A 26,326-nucleotide genomic window follows, 5' to 3' on the forward strand; every position below is an offset into this window, starting at 1 on the left:
TAAATTACTTTAGAACACAGATGACAAGACAAATTATTCTTCTCCATTCTGTTGTTACAATACAGTCAGCAATAATTGCATTAAAAAAGGGCCAATATGTGCTTTTTATGGCTAAGCTTACAAACACACACACCAGTTCTATTTGGCTATATATCTCTCACTAGCTTTGTCTAAATTACTTGAACTACATTCTGTACATGTATTTATAGATAGCCCAGTTGAGTGCTAGAACTTTCAGTGCACAATAAGATATTATGATGTAATAATACTTGAGAAAAACCTAGAAGGTTTTACATTATGTAACATATGTAACATCTAGTAACATTATGCAATAATACAGCAATTGTCAATTCAAAACAGTTGAACTACCTATGGTAAACTATCACTTTTAGTATTAGGATGGGCCAAGAAAAACCAATTATCTTTGTAGAAATGAAATGACAGACCTAGTCCATGAAGATGGCAAGTGAAGGCCCTCATGATACGATTGTTACTTATAGGACCAATGCTATGCCAACAAGAAGAGCTCAAATTTGGATGGTTCCACCAAGGTGATGAAAAGAAGGAAACATTTTGAGGGCATGGCAGAAGACTGCAACCAAAACACCAACTTTAGTCATCCATAGTCTGGGTGAAAATGACCAACCAAGGAATATGAAGAACAATCAACAACCATGCATCAGTCCTCAGTATTCTTGGGAACAACAAAGAAATATGTGTAAAACCCTACAGAGCTTGTTTGTCTAATATATTCAATATTACCTCCTTAAGACCTTGAAGACAGACAGGGTCAGAGGGATATGGAAGTGGAACAGAATAAAAAATTCAAGGGTGAGTACTTGAATAACCTATCTGTTGGCAGAAAACTATGACTGAATATCTGTAAACTCTGAAAGAGAGGATTCTTATGGGTTTCAGTTTGGCAGCAAGTCATATGGTGAGTGTGACATTAACTATAAGGAGGAGGCCTGGAACTAGGAACAGAAAGTTGAGAAGCCTGGTCAAGGAACTGGAGTAAAATGGAGGTTGAGACAAGCAAACCACTAAAGACTATAGAGATGTTTGATGATGAAATGCCTCTGTTTGAGATTCAAGAAAGTCAAAAATACCCCCAAAAACATCAGTGCAAAGAAATAAGGTAAAATTAATATTCCAGAGAAAGGAAGAAAGTAGGCATATGTGAGAGGAGGGCACCTCCCTGCCCAACAGCAGAAGAATCAAGTGAGAAAGTAAAATATAGAAGAAGTAAAATTGGCCACACTAAAAAAGAGAATCACTCAAAAAATCATCATAGGTGCAATGGAGTGTCTTGACTGTAACGAGAAATAATGAAGGAGGTTAGGAGCAGGCTAAGCTGGGAGAACTGAAGAGCGTGACTCCTAAAAATGAGTCTGCTACCAGTATAGGCAAAAGATATTCTAAAGTTTAGGAATCAAGAAATTAGAATTCAGAATGGTTGTAAACCACGACATAAGAATCAGATAAATGGGGAAGACAAGGCATAAGATTGTGAAAACAAATTTGGTTAAGAAGTAAAGCAACATTAATTACAATATCTGGAGAGGGTGGAAAAATGCAAAATTTAGGGTTAGAATTATGAACTGTTAAAATGCATGAAAGAAAGAAAGATAAAAGCATGTACTTATTATATCTAGTCCTAAAAGACTGAGGAAATTTGAAGGCTTTCCTTAACTGGAAGAAATGTTTCTAAGGAGTAGGGGGAAGTGATAAAACCCATCTTCCTCATTCTCTTCCTCAAAATGAAGAAATGAGATGCCTAAAAAATTGGCAGTAGCTGAAGGCTCAGTTTGTATAATGGATCACACAACCAGTGAATAATAGCCTTCACATCTTGAATTAACAAACCTCCAGAATTCATAGTGAAAATATAATCTGTTTGAATATATTCTTCACTCATACAAGTAAAAGTGGAAGTTACACTGATGTGTGAATTTATGATGAATAAAAAATATGAAAACTAAGTTTTATTAGTAAAACAAATCTTGATATACTAAAAAATTAAAACATGTTTGTAGTGTTAAATGTTAAGGAAAAGAATGTAGATTTATGAGTGCAAGTGCATAGCAAGAGTTATTGTGTTGCTTTTATTGCTGGAGAGCCTTTTCAACATGTTGACTGCATCATACAGTAGAGCAATTCACATATAATCTCAAGAAATTAGGTAAGAATTGCCTAAAGGCTATTGGCATGCAAATATCTAAGACAGATACACAAGGAAGACAGCTAAACTGTGTGTAGAGATGAACTCTTATCTCAAAACATATGATTTTAGGCTGTATTTTGCAAAAATACTGGACACAAATTTAAAAAAGCTTATAATATCATTGTGAAGGTGATTGGTTAGGTCACATCTGAAGTACTGTGTTCAATCTTGAGTTTCTTGTTTTAGAAAGGACATTAAATAGTTGGAAGGACTACTAGAATGACATTTGAGATGGAAAGATTGACATACAAGGATAGGTTAAGATCTCTGAAATTGTTTTATCCTGAAAAAAAGAAGTTTTGTAGAAGTGTTTAAGATTGTTATGGGAAATAATAATGTATATATATCCTCTCTTTGTTTGTAATTAATAGCAATAATAAAAAGAGTTTAGGAAATTAAAATAAATTCTATCAGAGTAAGGGAAATCTTCAGCTAACACAGTTTTATTTCTCTAACAAGGTGATTGGAGTTTGGAAAGGGTTGCCTTCAGATGTAGTAGATACAGTTAATATAATGGAGTTTAAAAGATGGTTTGATAAACAATCGAATAATAAAGGCTGATTTCAAATATTTTATTTTAATTTTAAATCTGGTATAATGAATGGAATGACCTAAATGGACTAATAGACTCATTGTTGTCCTTAGAAATAGGCATGGACAGTCCTGACTCGTGCCTATATGTAACAAAGAAAATGTAAGTACCTGTTACAAAAAATGGCAAATTAGACACTCCCAAACATGATTTTGGACATACAAATAAAACAGTCAACCACATTATTTGTGACCTAAATGCTGCTTTTCAGGAGGTGTCATTGATGCTATCAAATGATTTTCAGATCTCAATATACAATATGATTTACTGTTCTAACACTCCATATGAAGAAGACTTAAATATTCATACATCTGTCCCACTAATGCACCTAATGACAATAACCACATATACCTAAAGCAAGGTAATTAGTCGTTATACTTACTGTGATCATTTTCTCTGTCTCAGAAGCGGCAATAACCAGTTGTGGCTGAAGCTCTTCTAATTCCTCTTGCATTTGTATTACCTGCTGTGAAGCAAATGCTAATTTATCCAGGCCTACCACATAACGTTTTCTGGCTGCTAAAACCTCACTCTGTCTCTGACCTAAGAGCAACTTAAATGAAGAAATAAGTTCCAGATAAGAAGTGGGAGTAATATAGGTGTGGCGTCCAGTTTCACCAAGAAACCTGTGTTGTAGAAATTACAAACAACACTTCAATGAAATGTTTGGTGGAACTATAGATTCAATACCTGCTAAAAAAATTATAAAGAAAATCGTTTATAGGTCAACCTCTACCTGCTGATCTACTAAAGTTAGTTACAAATAGTGGGAAACTTAAGAATTTAAATTTATACAGCCAATCTCAGATTTGTGATTATGCTATTAACAACAGTAGTTTTAAGATGCTGTAAATTTTTATCAATGTAGTTACTAGTTACTACTTTATACATTGTTGTTTCATTTTTCTCTACAATAAAACTGGATTAACTTTTAAATACTGAACTTGGAAAATACTTTGCTTGCTTCACATGAATTAATTCTATGTGTTAGCCAAAAAAATGTAGCATTACTACCACTGCAAAATAATTCATATATAGAGGTAAAAAGTTTAATTATTTCAGAATATTTCTTACATCTTACGTAGTTCTCTTATCTTATAAAGTTTTTTTATATGAGTTTAGTGAACAGCTGAAACTTCTGCCACTTCAAATTGTTAAATCTAATTTGTAATGACAAATTTCATAACATACAATTTGCTGAAAAAATATTAAAATTCAAATTTGTATTAATTTGAATAATCTAATGAATCAATCTTGCATGTTATGGATAAGGTAGTTAATTATCCCACTGACAGTTAAAATATGCTTGGATGATAACACTGAACTTTATTAATCTATATACTAGATTTAATAAAAATGTATGCACTCAATAAGCTCTTTATTTATAATTTAACACTTTTTATTAACACATTTGGAAAGTTGTTTGCTCATAGTTTAAATTCACCAATAACAGAGCCTAACAGTTTTTATAGACACATTTCATGTCTGTATTTTCTAGAAAGTGTTTGACAATGTCATTCTTAAGAAATTTGTTAACTAACAGTTTATTTTAAACTCACCTCTGAGAAAGCTTAATAGCACCAGTGTGGAAGTGCTTACATACAGACACACACTTCAATCTCTCCTGATATGGCATCTCTGTACTCTCCAGAAAGTGGCTGGCAACACACTCAAGAGCATCCTCAGGCCAAGCCTGTTTAACATAGTCAAAAAGAATAATTTTACTAATGTCTTTTTCACAATAAGATAACATTATGTCATGCAAATTCTTATTTATATAACTTTCAAAGTTACAGTACATTAAAACATATATGTCTCTTACTAAAAGCCAAGGGCCTAGCATGACCAGGTGGTTAGAGTACTTAACTTGTAATATGCAAGTTGAAATTTTAATTCCCATCCCATCAAACATGACTGCCCTTTTGGCCATGGAGGTGCTATAATGTTATTGAAAGAATTGGCAGTGGTTGATGATGACCAACTGCCTTCCTTCTAACCTTTAACTGTTGAATTAGGAGCAGCTAGCACAGATAGCCCTCATGCAGTTTTGCACAAAATTTACAACAAATCAAACAAACTAAGAACATATTTAAGTTCACAACTTACAATCACACAAGTAGGTTAGAATCTGATAACTTATACTAAACAGACAACTAGCAGAGTTGTAAACTTATTTTTCATAGAAAATTATCTTGTTTTTGAGTTTCTTAAAAACTTCCTTTTGGTTTTAACTTTAATGTCTTTACCTATTTAACAGTGAATATATTTTAAATAGTAATCTGAATTCTTCTCTTTATTTCATATGCTGGAAAATATCTAAGAGATATAACGTTGAGATATGAATACATATCATTTGTTTTTTACCTGCTTCATTAATATAGGAATGATTACAAATTTTCATTTATTCAGTTTATATGTAATTTTATTATAAACACATGGTCCTAAAAGTTGTTTAGATTGCCTTATTCTAGTTGCTGTGTTTTCTACATGGATAATGTATATTTTGCTCAAGAGGATAATTTAATTATCATTTAACATCCATGTTGAAAGATTTAGGATAGTAATATCATCGATTGTTTGGACTGAATTTGTTTAAATGTAACAGCTGTCCAATACTGTGAAAGAACAAAAGATAAATGGTGATACTGTTCACTAGACAAATAAACCAAGCATAGCTGTTACATTCAGGCAGACTTTCTTAGTTCACTTCTACTTGGAAATCTTTGAGTGAAGAATTATTTTAAAATCACTGTATTTACTTTGATGAAAGTCTCTCCCAAAAGAAAGAAAGCTATGGAGCTAATCCCACTCTAGTAGAAGTAATTGTAGATCTGTTTGTACAAGTACACAATCTGCATTTTATTTTTGTTTCTCTAATAATAAAGATTTTTATCATTTGTAACAGTTTTCAGTTTTTTGTAGCATGTTTATTTTGCACACACACACACTAGAACAGATTAGTTATCAGATTCACAATTACTGTTCTTTAGAGAATAGAGAAACCTTTGGCAATAAATCATACATGAAGCTCCTTGATGTGAGAAAAACGTTTCAGATATTAAGTGAAATAAAACATCTTTATAAGATCTTAACAATTTATTGGATAGGTACGATTACAATTTTGTGTCATTATTATGCATTTGGCAGTGCTAAATTCATCTATAACAGAGGAATAATCTAATTTTGAAGCTAAATTATGTTCAATAGACAGAACAGCCAATGCTGATAATGTCTCTTGGCACATAGTAGAACTTAAGTTGGTTTCTATTAATTTCAGTTTTGAAAAAGATCTTTCTGCTGAAGGAATCAGAACTGCTAATATAATTCTTAATGCTACATAAACATTATAATATATTTCAGTTGTTATCTATAATATATTTCAGTGAATCATGAATGTCTATATTTAAAGGTTCAGTCCTAGTACACACACTTGTTGACTGTTGTTGTTTGCTATTAAGCACAAAACTACACAAAGGGCTATCTGTGCTCTGCCCACCATGGGTAATAAAACCCAATTTCTAGCACTATAAATCTACAGACATATCACTATGTCACTGGGGGTAGTACACATTCTTAGTTCCTAAAATATTTCTTCACCATTTATGTCAAAGTTGGATAATTTCAAAAGCATAAACAGCACTTGTAGGTCTTTACAACACTGTAAAAAGTCCTTCATCAGACTTTTTCTTTAAAGATGAAATACCCTAGGGAAAACTAAAACTGATTTAGTAGGTTTTTAACCCCTAAAATCAAGATCCAGCATTTGCATGAACCATGTCAATGATAGCATGTAAATACTGAGTTCTAAAAATGTCCACAGGGTTAGCCCTAGTTTCATATGGACACTCGTAATCAAAGTAATTTTCTTTTTATGTAGCTTAATTTTTTTAAATTACTTGGAATGTCCATTTCATCAGCTATTTCATTGGCACTTAACAACAGTAGAATCAAACCTGTTTCAGTGATGTGTCCAACTGCATATTACATTGTTGCCACACTTTACTAATTAAATTTAGTTTCACTAAAGTATCGTACCACACTACTAAAAAAGTACAGGCTTGTATAACAGAATTTCTTTTTGTATTGAACTGCACTCACTATAAATTTTGGATCACTACTTTTTTTCTGGCATTTGTTTTAGGCAATCAGCAATATCTTTTAATTGGTATCAGGCACCCTGCATTCCCACATGGTTTCATCCAAAGGCTTAACAGTAATATTTACTCTTTGCATTTTGAATGAATCATAAAATAATATATCAAAAAATTATCTAGCCTTTGTACAAGATACTGTTGCATCACCAGCCACTAAGTTTCAACTGTAACAAGGTGTGAAGAAGGCTAAAAAATTAATATTTAGTTTTCACACCACTTATTTTAATCCTAAATGTTAGCTCCATTATTATGTATTTGTTTGCAGTTTTTTAATATGCAGTCCTAGGTTGTTGATTTATGAAAGTACTCACTTTGTTAATTCTTTAGCCATAGTTTTTATACCAGTATATATCTGACAAATGTCTCCCAACAGTCCAGAATTATTAAATAATATTTTGTTTGTTGTATGTTTTAAATAATTACAAGTTTAACATGTTTGGCCATCAATGCAGTAACTTATTTTGAATGTTTTTTCTCAAATAATGATTGTTAAGTATGTTATATTCTATGCATTGTAAGTGTTTTTGAAGAACAGAATCAAATTTCACAGTAAACTTAATGAGGTCTATACTATGTACTCTAAATAATAAATTATATCAGGAGTCTTTCCAGTGCTGCTTTTTCTGCCATATTTGATTTTGAATCTCTGTATCAATAGTCTTCCTGCATTTCAGTTTTTTTTTGTTTCCAACTATTTAAAGAAACACTCTGTGTGATCTAAAGTGATCTTATGTGTTATGTGCTATAATTTATCTTAAAAACATCTCTGATTTATTCTGTTATGTATTATGATTTTAAATAGCTGGAAATTTGAGCATAGAACTTTATTGAATATTCACATGTGTCAAATTTATGAAATTTGCCAACAAGATTGATACACATAATTTTCTTTCTTAACTCAAATATATTTTAGTGTACAAACAATAATACAATTTATAATATCAATTATTACAAATAATGATTTATAGACAAAAGATTTATAAACTTAGTAACAATATTTTGTCTTAAATTTGGTCTGGAACTTAATATTTTTTGGCAGTTCACAGAGAGTTGATTAATTCTAGCTAACTCTATTCTTCTCTTGTCTCGTGTAGTTATGAAATGTCTTTGTTGAAATACTAATGCCTGAAGTAAACTCTCTGAAGTTGATTGGTTCATAATGTTCTAAATCTATAAATGTTCCAGGTCAAATATCTGTAGTTTTCTGATTAATAAGTATTTTCCTGAGGTTTATATTATAGTAGCTGTAGTGACCAAATGTCTTTTCATGTGTTCATATGGCTACTTTACATACTTATTAAGTGAGGTTCTAAACATTTCAGCTGACGATAATATGGATATTTTACACACATTGTTCATTGTTGATTCTTATGTTTGAAAATTTTCTATACATTTAGAGAACAGATGGGATTTTTGCAATATACATTTAGCAATATAAGTTGCATGCATTTCCAAATATATGTTAAATTATTAAAATAAATACATAATAGTAATACATGAGACTTGAGATGACTACTGAGGTCCTCTCAATCATTACAAGATAGTAATACTACACTTAAGGATGAGAATAAATGACAAGCAAAACAATAAACAATTTTCCTTGTTGCCTAGATTTCTAACATAATGGAAGGAAAAGAAATGACTGTTTTTATATTTTGTTCTCAAATTGGTCCTTTGAGGATACAATTTATTCCAGCTATATCCTATATTGGGAAATCCCTTTCATTGAGATCATAACTAATAGATTTATATGTTTTGTTAAGATCATCAGATTTTAATGTATTGACGTTATCAGAATTTTGCTGATATTTTGTATCAGATGTATCTTTCATTATACTTACTGGACCACACCATATCTATCATTATAATACTTACTGGACAACACCATATCTATCATTATACTTACTGGACCACACCATATCTATCATTATAATACTTACTGCACCACACTATATCTATTATTATACTTACTGGACCACACCATATCTATCATTATAATACTTTCTGGACCACACCATATCTATCATTATAATACTTACTAGATCACACCATATCTATCATTATAATTATTACTGGATCACACCATATCTATCATTATAATACTTTCTGGACCATTATAATACACCATATAATACTTTCTGGACCACACCATATCTATCATTATAATACTTACTGGATCACACCATATCTATCATTATAATACTTACTGGACCACACCATATCTATCATTATAATACTTACTGGATCACACCATATCTATCATTATAATACTTACTGGATCACACCATATCTATCATTATAATACTTACTGGATCACACCATATCTATCATTATAATACTTACTGGATCACACCATATCTATCATTATAATACTTACTGCACCACACCATATCTATCATTATAATACTTACTGGATCACACCATATCTATCATTATAATACTTACTTATAATACTTGCTGGACCACACCATATCTATCATTATAATACTTACTGGATCACACCATATCTATCATTATAATACTTACTGGACCACACCATATCTATCATTATAATACTTACTGGATCACACCATATCTATCATTATAATACTTACTGGACCACACCATATCTATCATTATAATGGACTTCTACTGGATAACACCATATCTATCATTATAATTATACTTGCTGGATCACACCATATCTATCATTATAATACTTGCTGGATCACACCATATCTATCATTATAATACTTACTGGACCACACCATATCTATCATTATAATACTTACTGGATCACACCATATCTATCATTATAATACTTGCTGGATCACACCATATCTATCATTATAATGCTTACTGCAATGCTTGCTGGACCACACCATATCTATCATTATAATTACACCACTGGATCACACCATATCTATCATTATAATAATTATTACTGGATCACACCATATCTATCATTATATATGCTTGCTGGATCACACCATATCTATCATTATAATGCTTACTGGATCACACCATATCTATCATTATAATACTTACTGGATCACACCACCATCATTATAATATTGCTGGATCACACCATATCTATCATTATAATATTTACTGGATCACACCATATCTATCATATCTGGACCACACCATCTATTTATAATACTTACTGCACCACACCATATCTATCTTATAATACTTGCTGGATCACACCATATCTATCATTATAATACTTACTGGATCACACCATATCTATCATTATAATACTTACTGGACCACACCATATCTATCATTATAATACTTGCTGGATCACACCATATCTATCATTATAATACTTGCTGGACCACACCATATCTATCATTATAATTATTACTGGATCACACCATATCTATCATTATAATGCTTGCTGGACCACACCATATCTATCATTATATTACACTGGACCGCACCATATCTATCATTATAATACTTACTGGACCACACCATATCTATCATTATAATACTTACTGGATCACACCATATCTATCATTATAATACTTACTGGACCACACCATATCTTATCATTATATTATAATTACTGGATCACACCATATCTATCATTATAATACTTACTGGACCACACCATATCTATCATTATAATACTTACTGGATCACACCATATCTATCATTATAATACTTACTGGATGGATCACACCATATCTATCATTATAATACTGGATCACACCATACTTATCATTATAATGCTTGCTGGATCACACCATATCTATCATTATAATTATTACTGGATCACACCATATCTATCATTATAATACTTACTGGACCACACCATATCTATCATTATAATTATTACTTACTGGATCACACCATATAATACTTATCATTATAATATGGACTTCTATCATTATGCTTGCTGGACCACACCATATCTATCATTATAATTACTTACTGGATCACACCATATCTATCATTATAATACTTACTGGACCACACCATATCTATCATTATAATACTTACTGGATCACACCATATCTATCATTATAATACTTACTGGACCACACCATATCTATCATTATAATACTTACTGGATCACACCATATCTATCATTATAATACTTACTGGACCACACCATATCTATCATTATAATATACTTCTGGACCACACCATATCTATCATTATAATACTTACTGGACCACACCATATCTATCATTATAATAATACTTACTGGACCACACCATATCTATCATTATAATATCCACCACCATATCTATCATTATAATACTTACTGGACCACACCATATCTATCATTATAATACTTACTGGACCACACCATATCTATCATTATAATACTTACTGGACCACACCATATCTATCATTATAATACTTACTGGACCACACCATATCTATCATTATAATACTTACTGGACCACACCATATCTATCATTATAATACTTACTGGACCACACCATATCTATCATTATACTTACTGGACCACACCATATCTATCATTATAATACTTACTGGACCACACCATATCTATCATTATACTTACTGGACCACACCATATCTATCATTATAATACTTACTGGATCACACCATATCTATCATTATAATACTTACTGGATCACACCATATCTATCATTATAATACTTACTGGATCACACCATATCTATCATTATAATACTTACTGGACCACACCATATCTATCATTATAATACTTACTGGATCACACCATATCTATTATTATACTTACTGGACCACACCATATCTATCATTATAATACTTACTGGATCACACCATATCTATCATTATAATACTTACTGGACCACACCATATCTATCATTATAATTATTACTGGATCACACCATACTTATCATTATAATACTTACTGGACCACACCATATCTATCATTATAATTCTTACTGGATCACACCATATCTATCATTATAATACTTACTGGACCACACCATATCTATCATTATAATTATTACTGGATCACACCATATCTTATCATTATAATACTTACTGGACCACACCATATCTATCATTATAATACTTACTGGACCACACCATATCTATCATTATAATTACTGGATCACACCATATCTATCATTATAATACTTACTGGACCACACCATATCTATCATTATAATACTTACTGGATCACACCATACTTATCATTATAATACTTACTGGACCACACCATATCTATCATTATAATACTTACTGGACCACACCATACTTATCATTATAATACTTACTGGACCACACCATATCTATCATTATAATACTTACTGGACCACACCATATCTATCATTATAATACTTACTGGACCACACCATATCTATCATTATAATACTTACTGGACCACACCATATCTATCATTATAATTATCATTATAATATCTTATAATACTTACTGGACCACACCATATCTATCATTATAATACTTACTGGACCACACCATATCTATCATTATAATACTTACTGCACCACACCATATCTATCATTATAATACTTACTGGACCACACCATATCTATCATTATAATACTTAATGGATCACACCATATCTATCATTATAATACTTACTGGACCACACCATATCTATCATTATAATACTTACTGCACCACACCATATCTATCATTATAATGCTTACTGGACCACACCATATCTATCATTATAATGCTTGCTGGACCACACCATATCTATATCTATCATTATACTTGCTGGACCACACCATATCTATCGTTATAATACTTACTGGACCACACCATATCTATCATTATAATATCTATCTTACTGGATCACACCATATCTATCATTATAATGCTTACTGCACCACACCCATATCTATCATTATAATACTTACTGGACCACACCATATCTATCGTTATAATACTTGCTGGACCACACCATATCTATCATTATAATACTTACTGGACCACACCATATCTATCATTTATAATGCTTACTTACTGGACTATCTATCATTATAATACTTGCTGGACCACACCATATCTATCATTATAATACTTGCTGGACCACACCATATCTTATCATTATAATACTTTCTGGACCACACCATATCTATCATTATAATGCTTGCTGGATAACACCATATTTTCATTATAATACTTACTGGATCACACCATATCTATCATTATAATACTTGCTGGATCACACCATATCTTATATATTATAATATCTTATAATGCTTGCTGCACCGCACCATATCTATCATTATAATACTTACTGGATCACACCATATCTATCATTATAATACTTGCTGGATCACACCATATCTATCATTATAATACTTGCTGGACCACACCATATCTATCATTATAATACTTGCTGGATCACACCATATCTATCATTATAATACTTGCTGGATCACCATATCTATCATTATAATTATTGCTGGATCACACCATATTATCATTATAATACTTGCTGGACCACACCATATCTATCATTATAATTATTGCTGGATCCACACCATATCTATCATTATAATACTTGCTGGACCACACCATATCTATCATTATAATTATTACTGGATCACACCATACTTATCATTATAATTATTACTGGATCACACCATATCTATCATTATAATTATTACTGGATCACACCATACTTATCATTATAATACTTACTGGACCACACCATATCTATCATTATAATTGCTTCACTATCTACTTGCTGGACACCATATCTGTCATTATGCTTGCTGGACCACACCATATCTATCATTATAATACTTGCTGGACCACACCATATCTATCATTATAATACTTACTGCACCACACCATATCTATCATTATAATACTTACTGGACCACACCATATGTATCATTATAATACTTACTGGATCACACCATACTTATCATTATAATACTTACTGGACCACACCATATCTATCATTATAATACTTACTGGACCACACCATATCTATCATTATAATACTTACTGCACCACACCATATCTGTCATTATAATACTTACTGCACCACACCATATCTATCATTATAATACTTACTGGATCACACCATACTTATCATTATAATACTTACTGGACCACACCATATCTATCATTATAATACTTACTGGACCACACCATATCTATCATTATAATACTTACTGGACCACACCATATCTATCATTATAATACTTACTAGATCACACCATACTTATCATTATAATTACTTACTGGATCACACCATACTTATCATTATAATACTTACTGGACCACACCATTTCTCGCATTTTTATTTTCATTCTCAAATGCACCTTCAGACTTACTTTTTATGTCTTTAAATATTTCAACATTGAACCATGTATATGTTCTTTGCATTCTTCTAAAAATGTCTGCTTTCATCTTTTACCCAATTCATAATTCCTCTCCATATTACATTCTCTTTTGCTCTTAGATATTTTTGTGAGAGGTATCATCATATTATTTTATTATTTGCCATTAATCACAGGTAAATCACTATATGACAAGAACCATTTTACACAACTTTCTGGTTGCTTTTCCCATGGGTAACAAATTTGCACTCTGATTGATGATTATATACTCAATGGACCAACAAACAGAAAACATCACTTTATAGGGTTAAAACAATGTTTTTTTTAAACCTCATATGGTTAAAACAATGTTTTTTTAAAAGTTTGCACATTTTGTAAAAGAAATACATTACAAGACTTAGTGCACTTAAATTAGATTGTTAGCTAACAGAAGTCAGGATTTTTAATTAAGTATAATTACAGTCTGTACAGCAGTAGTCCACTAATTATACATGATGTTTTTTAACTAATTTCTGATGTAGTTAATATTTCATAGATAGCATATCCATTAATGTACCAGCACCCTGACGGTAGTAACCTGGTCAAACATCAGTCTTGTCAGGAAGAGATGCCTAATTAATACTATTGTTCACCATTGCTATATTTATCTTAATCCTTTCACTGCATAATAGCCTCAGCATCCAACATGCAAAAGAATGGGAGAATTGAGTCCATGCCTTGCTTAGGTTGGGAACAGTGATTTTGCTGGGATAAAAAAAAAGTCCATGTTTTGCGTGAAGCCCTATGAGGTCGCCTAGTTCACCTCATGGTAGAACTATCTCTGCTCTTCTTATTTCTTGAGTGAATGTGCTGTTATTAGTTGTTGGAAAGTGAATTTTTATTTGAAAATACCACAACATTGTTTTAAAATCTAAACATTTTGTCCTTACATAAAACTGATGAATACATATACTATACTATATGAAACAAGTACAATAATCTTACTTAAAATGATAAATTATTTAAAATGTTTTAAATTACTTGAAGAGTAATTTACAAAACTATTCTGAACATTTTTTACCTGACTAACCATATAAAATAATTACTTTTCACTATTTAGCTTAATGGACTTGAACTTGCTTCATTATTTTTATTTCACTTACCACTAGAATCAGTACTACCCTAATGTCAATTGAAGTTTTTGTTCTATCTTTGAAACATGCTGCTACTTAATAAGCTGTCCAGTTAACATCTACCCAATTCTCACCTTTAATTTAATCATACTTTAATTCTGCTCATCCATACTCATTATAAGCACGTACAGTAATACTTTTACTCAAGAAAAACTGTGCAGGCACATTATGTACTTGATAACAACCAGCCTGCCTGCAGCAGATAGTTGTAAAGCAGAGTGAAAAAGTCACTACAACTGCTCTAGTAATGAAGAGACAACAACAAAAAGTAGATGTAGATATATTTTACTAACCATTTTCTACAACAACATTAAAGCTTAAAGTTTTCAAAAATATCTGATATTAGGTTGTAGAATAAGATTATAAGTTTATTTATTGATAGTACTAAGTACAGTAAAGTTTAGTCCTTGTCAAAATAAAAAATGTACACAGGTTACTGTGATAATATATCTATTTATTGAACTTAGGCCTAACATCAGTTAAAGTTTTATAACACACAGGATATATACAAGTGAAATTACACATTTCTGTGTCAACAATTACAATTAATTTGTATTATTCAAGAGATTTTGTATTTAAAGAAGTACTGTTGCAATAATAGTACTGATTTGACTGGAAATATTTTTTGAGTTTTTTGCTAGTTTTATTAAATAAGGTAATGTAGTAATACTTCTAGACTAAGTGTTCAATTTATTTCACCTAATCTAGTCAATTTTACCTGAAACCAGTCTATGGTACAACAATTCACTAATGATGGAAATTGACGTAGTCGACTTCTGAAAGCCCCTCCTATAGGGCTAAAAGCAATGATGATATGAAGGTTTTCTTGGCAGCGTTTTACAAAGAATGAAAAAAGAGAAAGTGGTGTGAATTCAGCATTCCTGTTTGATGTTAGAGCAGCTGATCGAACAGACTAGACAAAAAATGGATATAGATTATAACAAATGTTAAAATGTAATGTAAAGTTGGTGAAATAAACTAACAGCAGTAGATTTTATAAACAGATACATCATTGAACAAATATGGGGCTGTTAAAATGTAATGTAAAGTTGGTGAAATAAACAAACAGCAGTAGATTTTATAAACAGATACATCATTAAATAATGGGATACTACATAAAGGAATAGTAAAGCTTTATTTACATGTAAACTAATAAAGAAAGCAATTTTGGTAAAAATAAACAAAAAGATGCAATGATAATCTATGGACAAGATAAATTTTCTAACAGCAAAATTATATACAGTTGTAATGCCAATTAAAAATATGTACAGTAAGAAAACTTTCCACAGACGATAATATCCATATAGTGAAAGGTAAGTAATCTGTGTAGGCAGTTTGCTTTGAACAGAAGTTGACATTAATAACGTCATTAGGAATATTCTAAGCCAAATTTTGATATGAACTGTTTTTTCTATAACCACCACAAGTATCAAAACATAGTTTATAGCATTATTAACTTTTAGACATACCATTGTGAGGCAATTATTTGTATAAATACGTATGCATAGTACTACTACATACGTATTATGCACAGCTGACGTATATAACTCAGTACATAGTTTACACAAATATTTATAGACTGTTGGTAAAAAACTAGTGATTTTGTATACATTAACTGACATTTGTAGGCCAAGTATATAAACATATATAAGAATATAAATGTTTTAGTGAAAATGAATACATTTTAATGAAGTTAAGTAAACAAAATCACAAGGATGGACTGCATTAAAAACAAGAAATCCAAACCTCTGACTACCTATATTAGTTTGTTATAACTTAAAAAAACAAGCCAAAATAAAAATAAATTAAACACAAAAACACTGCACTAATTGAAAAAATTCCCAGGTTACAAGGTATAATGTGGGATTATAAAATATACCCTAGGTTTTGGAGGTGACTGCAAAAATAGGACCCACATAATTTGGGATTACAAAATATACCCTATGTTTTGGAGGTGAGTGGAAAAGTAGGACCCAAATTGTGGTGGGGATACACCGTCTATCAGTCTTAACCTCTGTTTGCAAGTCTCACATAAGAAATAAAGAGTAGCAATAGATATAAAAATAAAAATTAGAAGAGCGAGATGTGGGTGCTCAAGCCCACAATGTTCCATATCTATATCAACCTTCATTGCCTGCAGACAGTTGTGGAAAGATGACTGCTCTTCCAAGTAAAGAATTAACTGAAATAAAAATAAGAAAATAAAGAAATAAGGTACTACCATATGGGGGTAAGTAGGTTGAAAACTTACCTCTTGAAGTTAGCATTCCAGCGCCCAATATGGTAGAAAGGCACTAATTGACAGCACAGGTATTTTTCCCTTAACTTACAGATATATAGATAATTTAATTAGTATAAATAATTCTGAAATAAATAATGTTATTAACACTATTTATCCAGCAGAATTAGAAACTGAAAATACTTCATTATCTAATACAAAAATACATTATCTAGATTTAGAAATTAAAATAATCGATAAGGATATAAATGTAAATATTTTTGATAAAAGAAAATATTTTGCCTTTCCAATTTATGGCTTACCATATTTTAAGAATAATGTACCATACCCTTCTGTTATAAGCATTATAACTTTGCAATTATCCAGATATTGTAAAATGTGTAATAAATTACAATATTTTACCAGTAATGTTGAAATACTGATACTAAAATTAATAGTTAATGGTTTTAATAAAGAAACTTTAAATAAAATTATTAAATTATTCTGTAATAAATATATGAATGTATTAAATAAATATAACCAAATGAAAATTAGGGAAATTTTACTTAAATTGTCCAATAACTACTTTTAGTTATGAATAAGGTCATTTAAAAACTTGGCACTACTTTATATGGATGTACACCATGCTACATATAAAGGCTTGTTTAGAACATGATAGTTACAGTAGATTTTGTGAATGGGTGGCAGTTGAGAGCTATATTAGTTTGCTTGGATAGCAGGATGGGATGCTTCATGCTGGTATAGTTCATTTGCTAAGCTGTTGGTTAGTGCCTTTCTACCATACTGGGGACTGGAATGCTAATTTCAAGAGGTAAGTTTTCAACCAGCTTACCCCCATATGGTAGTACCTTATTTCCCTATTTTTATTTCAATTAATCTTTTCTCCTTTACTTGAAAGAGAGGTCATCTTCCCACAACTGTCTGCTTGAGCACCCACACCTCGCTCTCCTGATTTCTATTTCTAACTCTACTGCTACTCTTTTCATTTCTATTGTGAGACTGAGAAATGGAGATTAAGACTGGTAGATGGTGTATCCCCACCACAATGTGGGCCCTACTTTCACAGTCACATCCAAAATCTAGGGTGCATTTTATAATCCTATATTATAGCTTTTAATCTGGGATCTTTTCAATTGGTGCACAATTTTTTTGTTTATTTTTATTTCAGCTTTTTTCTCAAGTTATAAGAATATAAATATATATTATAACTATCTATCATTTCACAATAAAATTAACTTCCTTCAAAATATCCTACAAAAGACTGGTCACTCAGAAAATCTGCTACACAAAATGATATGCCAATTTTTTAATTCTAAAGATGAAAAACGTCCCTCTCTTCCTAATGTCACAAAGTATCCCATAAATCTTTCCTTTCTTTTCATGGGAAGTACAGCATTGTTATAAAAGAAACTATTAACCTGATCAAATCATTCTATGTTTAGATTCAGCTAAGACTTTAGATCTTCACTTTGAATTAACAATTTCTTTTGCCTTAAAGGATGGATACATAAACTAATAAATTATTTATTATTATACATGCTATAAGTTTCAGAATACATATATAATGGTAAAACAACATGCCATATAAAAGTAAGAGTTTATGAACATGGTTGGCTGATTAGTTGGTTTGGCATTTTATGGTGCAAAGTAACTAGGCTATCTGTGCCAAACATGTGGTAACAAGTTAAAATTAAAGTAAAATTATTAAAATTCATAAAAAGGAATTAAGGTAAGACAAAACAAAGTTTAATTTTTTAATTAAAAATATAAATAGCATTAAATCCAATTTGTATATTTAGTTTACAGCAGCAAGAGAAAAGGTACAGTAATACAAGTTTTCAAGGACTTTCTGTGACATAACTGTAATTATCATAACTTGCCAGGATGACTAATGGGTAAGTTCAAATATCAGCATTCATCACCCATGTTGGACTTTCCCATCATGGTTTCAAGTTATTTGATGTCATGGCCGTTTACAAAGATGAGGGTATTCTATTAAATTCATGAAAAAAAAGTCTGTCTAATCCTTGTTTCTCTGCTAGTCACAAAGACTGTATTTCAACTAACAACCCTTTATTAGAATATAACTTTAATATTCTGACAAGTTGTGGCTCAACTCTATTGAACAAGAACACCTTCAGTTAAACAATGCATTATTTCCCATAACACTTACCTTCAGTCACGCTTACATCTATTACTCTACCTCCACTCATACTTACTCAACCTCCAGGTTTTCTTCCTTTGTCCATCTAATCATTGATCTGATTTTTTCATGCTTGCTCCAGTCATTTATATTCCACTCAAATGCATTTGATACTCTACACCTTTATTAGTGCACCTTTTCATTATAAGCCAGCCCCAACCAGAGAGTCAAGGTTCCATTAGTCGGTGTGTTGAATTTAAGGAGTCTTGGTCCCTATATCTCACGTTGATGACTAGGAGAACTGGAACACAACATGATATATATATACACACATGTAAGTGAATTCCAAACTTTAGCAGCCACAGAGTGATGTATACTGAACCACTGGAATCACAAGGAGAAAGTAAGCAACACTTATGTCGACAATCTTCCCCTCCATTTCAATAAGTCCAAAAGGCAACACCACAAGCTCAGAATGATAGGATTGTATATGCCTTACTCAACCAAGGAAAAGAACTCATCTGGTCTGGAGGTATAAATATCATCCTCACTCCTCAACCAAATGAGCATGGAGTTTTTCACTTGCCCTGGAATTATGGGTAGGATGCGGAATGCCTGTGCTCAATAAAGGAGCAAGGATAGGACCACACTCCAGATCTGTAATTTTGAAGAGGGGATACGTGACATACAAGAGTCATGTTGCAAACAAGTCTGGAGACAGAACACATAATGTAACCTTAATGTACCTGGTGTTTAACTATAATGGAAATTTAGGACTATACCCTTGTGCAAATTAATTGAAACAGATTAAGGTAAAACAAAGCATACTTATTAATACTGTAATGTAACCTTAATATACCTGGTGTTTAACTATAATGGCAATTTAGGACTATACCCTTGTGCAAATTAATTGAAACAGATGGTCATTTTACACTATTTTCAGCATGGTGGCTGGTGTAGGCTCACTGGACCTGCTGATTTCCTTTAATAGTCATTTTTTCACACAGACAGTGTCATTAGCTGTGTTTTGCAGTATGGTCGATCTATTTTTGGGATATATGATGAAATTTTGAGGAATATTACATCATTTGAAATTGCATTAGAAGGGCAAGAAGACCAGTCAAACACCAACTTCTTACCAACTCAATGAAGAAGAAACGGTATCAATGGGATCTGAAATACGAGAACTAGATGCAAGAACAATGGAAGAAGGTGTTATTCAGTGATGAGACTCATTTCTTCATACAGGATCAAAGAAGTCTGCATGTTTGCAGATCTCCAGGTGAGAAACTTCAAGAATCTCACATCAGTCAGTTCATAAAACATCTCTTGAAGAAGATGTTTGGGGAATTTTTCAGCTACTATGGCATCAAAGGCCTACATATCGTAAAAGGTATGATGCGAGGACCACAGTACATCAAAATTTTGCAGAGAAGAGTCGTTCCAGAATTGAAAAAAAAATTCCAGACGGATCTGGCATTTTTCAGCAAGATCTGGCTCCGTGCCACACATTGAAACTTGTGAAGAATTTTATGATTACAACACGAATAAAGGTGCTGGACTGGCCTGAAAACTCTCTGGACTAAAATCCTATTGAAAATCTTTGGGTGATTTGTATAGAAAGATTTCAGGGAAAAGACTGTACTACGAATGATAAGCTAATTGAAGCCATAATTGAGGTGTGATACCACGATCCAAAAATTAATAAAGATTGCAATCAACTCGTGGATTCGATGCCAAAGCGAATCAATGATCTTCTGAAAAATGAAGGCGGTCATATCATGTATTAATTTGTGAGTAATTTTTTGATTCTCAGAAATAAAATGCAAAAAATTGAAAAAATCGTAATTTTCCCTCTTGTGTCAATTAATTTGCACAAGGGTGTAAGTACCTAAAGCAACTTGGGAAATTGGAAGAGTACTGCAAACTCCAAAAATATGTAGATGTGATAACACTATGTTACAAAATTTTTACTTTTTCTTGTTCCTGGGCAGAAAATGTTATTTCCCAATTGCTTGTGCCTAAAGTAAATGGAAAAGACCTATTTTCCTCTTCAAGCTTTGCTTTTGTGACCTGGGAGCATGTAATGAATACATGATGGGAGACTATATTTGGGGGCTGATACGTGAAAGTGATTTACATTACAGTTGCAAATCTCGATAAACTACTCACCTCTAAACATTTTTTGTTCATTTTTGTATAACTTTAGTATAAATATATGTAAATCTTAATTCATATGCTGTTTTATTCATACCTTATGTAAATGAAAATGTGCAAATTTGCCTGTTTTTACATTGAAAATAGGTTAACTTCCAAATTTTATTATCCAGGTCACAAAAGCAAAGTTTGAAGGGGATAATGACCATTTACTGTACTTTTATAACATAAGTAATTAAGAAATAATTATTATCCAGGAACAAAATTTGTGTTACATAGTGTAATCTAATGGTAGACAATAATGCTGCCTTACACAAGGTGATTGTGGAAGATGCAAGAACATCTGACAAAGGTCCAGGTAAAGAAAAGGAAAAAAAACAAACTTGTGATGCTTGACACTACTGATTGAAATAGGTTCTACCTTCTCTCATTATACCATCGATGATATGTAGGTCATAACAATGATAAATTAGCCTTCTGGATTAAGCATAAACTGACAGACACATGGCAACCTTATAAATTAAGCTCTTATGCCATGGGAAAGACAGTATAACATCTAAGCCAAAAGCTTGATCTTCTAGATAACTGGATGTACCATATCAGATCATGGCTACTTCTATAGAAAGAGCCTAAAAAAGAAGTGGAAGAGTTGGACACACCAGAAAGGACTGAAGGACTGCATAAACAGAAATCCATGAGTATCAGTAAATTTGATGCTATCAAGAAGACTTGATAATGGGTTGGAACTCATCATATTTAACACCCTAGGTAACATATGAAGTAGAGAGAAAGATTAGAGTTGTAATCTTGTCCATTCCTAATGGAATGCATATATTACCAAAGCCTGATGATAAATTTCTGGAAACCAAATTGCCAGTTTTTGGGTGATTCAATAAGAGGCCAACCCACCACTGAAAGTGGTAAAAAGAAATCCAATTCAACAAAACTTTGTGATGCAACATATATTCTGCTATTATTCATGTGGAATGAAACAACAGACCTGCTACAATGGGCATCCCCATGGAAAATGGCAAGCTAGCAGGGTGATAAGATTGAAAAGGTCCAGCAAAAGGAGATCTAAAATTCGAAAACAAGAATGCCTAAACCATTTGGTGCCTTGATAAGAAACACAAGAAACCACCATGAAATTGTCAGAGTGAAGCCTGATGATCTACCTCTTAATAAGCCCAAACCACAAGGCACTGGTTGTTCAAGAGCAAGAAGGATGAGAAGAGGGGGGAATCCTCTTCATCTGTGAATAGACACTGGAATTCCTGACTTTTGGTATATGCACCCCATTCATGAAGAAATGGAACTCTGGATAAGGTGGCAGAAGAACCTAGTAGTGTCCCAACTAATGAAACTGGAGAATTCAATGAATTGATATTTATGATTTCCTGGTCATATAAAAATTAATAAAATGATTGCTTGCATTATTCATAGGATTCCATTGATGCCTCCATTCCCAGAAGAGAAAGAAAAAATGTGGGAGAAGAAGAAGTGAGTAAGAGTGTGATGTCTTATTCTATAACTTGCCAGATGGTAGTCAGCTTAGCCTGACTGAGAGATGAGATGAAAAATAAAAAACACACACAGACTGTGACATATTGAATTGAAGCAAGAACAGATGTCTCAGTCCTGAAATGGAAGTGCCTTGGTTGATTCTGAAAACAGAAACAAAATGTGATGTTCTGACAGTTTACAAGATGGTGCTATGGAATGAAAGTGAGAAGAAAAAAAAACTCGAATGATACAATAGAATTCATGTGAAGCCAGTGCAAGTCCAAAAGTAAAAACTCAGAACTGCAGTACCTGACTCTTGTGCAAAATAGCAGTCTGACATCAACACTGTGGCAATGTGCAGATAGCAACCAACTACAACTAACTTGGACATCTGCAGTCCCACTGAAAAATCAACACAGATTGAGGAATGAATAATTTGTGAACCTTGGAAATCTAGGTATTCATATAGACACTAATTTATGACTAGACACTAATCTAATGATTGCATACATCCACCAATTGACAGGAATAAAAACTCTGAAGAAGTAGCATGAATTTCTCAAAACTCCCAGAACAAACAGACACAGATCACTAAGTTCAAAGTCCCAATGAACTGTAAGAGATAGAAACCTTACAGGTTGGGTGGATAATAGTGGTAAAGATGTGAACTTAATAACTAATTGTGATTCAAGGATCTTCAGTGCTTCTGGACTCTTGAATAATGTTTCTACATTTTCAGAAATACCTGGAACTAAGCCTTCATAGCCCCTGAAGGTATACAATAATCACCAACGTCACAGGTTACTCGATTGAGCAATGGAAAACTTTGATATAAACATAGTCTACTCCAATGTAATTCAAGACTACAACAACAATAGAGAGAAATGTAGAAGATGAAAATTGAACCATTTGTAAGCAGCATTTTGTAAGGTAAAGTAAGTTGTTTTTTTAGATCAAACAACTTTGGGTCACCTAGCACACCTACCTTAGGGAACTAAACTCTGGACCCTAACACTGCGAGTCTGTATATTTATCACTCTCCCACAGGGGGACTGAAAATCCAACAGAGTAAAAGAAGGTGCAGGAAAAAAACGAATATAAAGTCTCTCCAAAGTGTTGATTACTGCCTTCAAACATAACTTTAAAGCCTCCCTGGACATCACAGTTCCAAATATGTGTCTCCATTTTTCTGCGAATAAAATCACTGACAGTTGCACCCAAGAGCACCACTACTTCCCAATTATTATTTGAGGAGGGATAGGAGAGAACCATTTTCCATCTTTGCTGAAATTAATAATTCAGGAATTCATACCATAAATCAGCTTGCCAATCACAAAAAATATATTTTTTTTATTATTATTTTTTGTGAAAATTAACTAGATGAAACAACAACATTCAAAGTATCTTGAAACGATTATAATATGGAGAATCTCATTTGTGATACTTTGTAGGAAAAAAGTGATAACATTAATCTGAATGAAGTATTTATATATAGAATGAGGTATAAAAGACTGTAGCAAGTGAGAAAAAATCAGACCAATATTTAAAGGGGCAAAGGAAGAAACCTAGGAGATAAACAGCTATGTGTGAAAGGAGGTATGTTTTGGAATTAACTCTTTCCCATTAAATCTGTTATAATTGTCATTTTGTAACATTTTATTCATACAGCATTTTCAAACACATAAATTTCTACATATTTAACACAAACATTGTCCTTATTGAAATAAAATGGTGGCTGCAAGTAAAAAAACCAGATTGGCTGGCAAAGGGCATAAAGAATAAAATTAAACTGACTGGTATAGCAAGAGATCTAGATGATATAAAAGGTCAAGAAAGTTGGAAAAATAGAAATTAGGATATCAAAAAGGATATAAGAAATAAAAAGGTTTGCTGAAAATGTAAAAAACTAAGAGTAAGGATTTATGTAAACAGATTAATGGTAAAGAAAATGTCAGCTTGCAGAGTAGAATCTTTGAAAGATGATAAAGGAGGGCTTGTATTTGATGTTTACGAGGTGGTGAAGTTATTAAATTTTGCCTTTTCTTTGATTTTCAATAAAAAAAGATTCAGGTACTATTCCACATCTCAAACAGTTGATAAATGGAAATGAGATCAAACAAGATGACAGAATAAATTTTGTGTGAACTGGTTAAAAAAAACTGGGAACTTCTAAAAATGATAAGGATCCTGGGCTAGATAATACTTCCACAATGGTTTTGGCCTTAAAACCATTTGCGTTGTTTGAAAAGACTACTGCTTATATATGTATATGAGAGTAAGGGTGTAGACGTGGTGTGTATGGATTTTCAAAAAGTATGGCACAAGGTGCTATAGAAAAAGTGTGTTAAAAAAGTTATCCCTCATCATTTCTCATGTACATTGAGGAAAATTAGCTAACTGAATAGAATAATGGCTGGATGGAAGAAAACAAAGGGTTTGTTATAAATGAAGTTCAGTCAGACTGGATTAATGTCACAAGTGGGGTACCTCACGACTCAACATTAGGGCTGTTGCTCTATTTTGATTTTCATCAATGACAGGGATAAGGAATGTTTAATAAATTACTTAAATTTACTGATGTTGTGAAGATTTTTTGGTGGTACTGACTGTGAGAAGAATACTGCTGCTTCACAAAAGGATTTAGATCATTTTGGTGAGTTGAGAAAATAAACGACAGGTGGGTATTCATCATAATTACATGTGGGTTATCATAATTTGAATGGGAAAAACTTTAACAGTATTATAAAAGAAAGGATCTTGATGTAGTTGTTGATCAGTCTCTTAAGCCATCTAAGCAATGTGTTGTTGTTAGTTGAAAGGCAAATAGGATTTAATTTAAAACACTTTAGGTGTGAAAAA

General features: G+C 32.0%; 1 protein-coding gene across 1 annotated transcript in view; it reads right to left on the bottom strand.

Annotated features, from left to right (window-relative positions):
- LOC143241722 (dynein axonemal heavy chain 7-like) overlaps positions 1 to 26,326 on the bottom strand; it is a 227,034-nt gene that overhangs the window by 80,461 nt on the left and 120,247 nt on the right. Inside the window, 3 exon segments of the mRNA XM_076484949.1 lie at positions 3,199 to 3,442; positions 4,376 to 4,509; positions 16,144 to 16,338. Coding sequence (XP_076341064.1) covers positions 3,199 to 3,442; positions 4,376 to 4,509; positions 16,144 to 16,338 — 573 coding nt within the window.

This window comes from Tachypleus tridentatus, unplaced genomic scaffold (genome assembly GCF_004210375.1).
Source record: "Tachypleus tridentatus isolate NWPU-2018 unplaced genomic scaffold, ASM421037v1 Hic_cluster_1, whole genome shotgun sequence".
Lineage (NCBI taxonomy): Eukaryota > Metazoa > Arthropoda > Merostomata > Xiphosura > Limulidae > Tachypleus > Tachypleus tridentatus.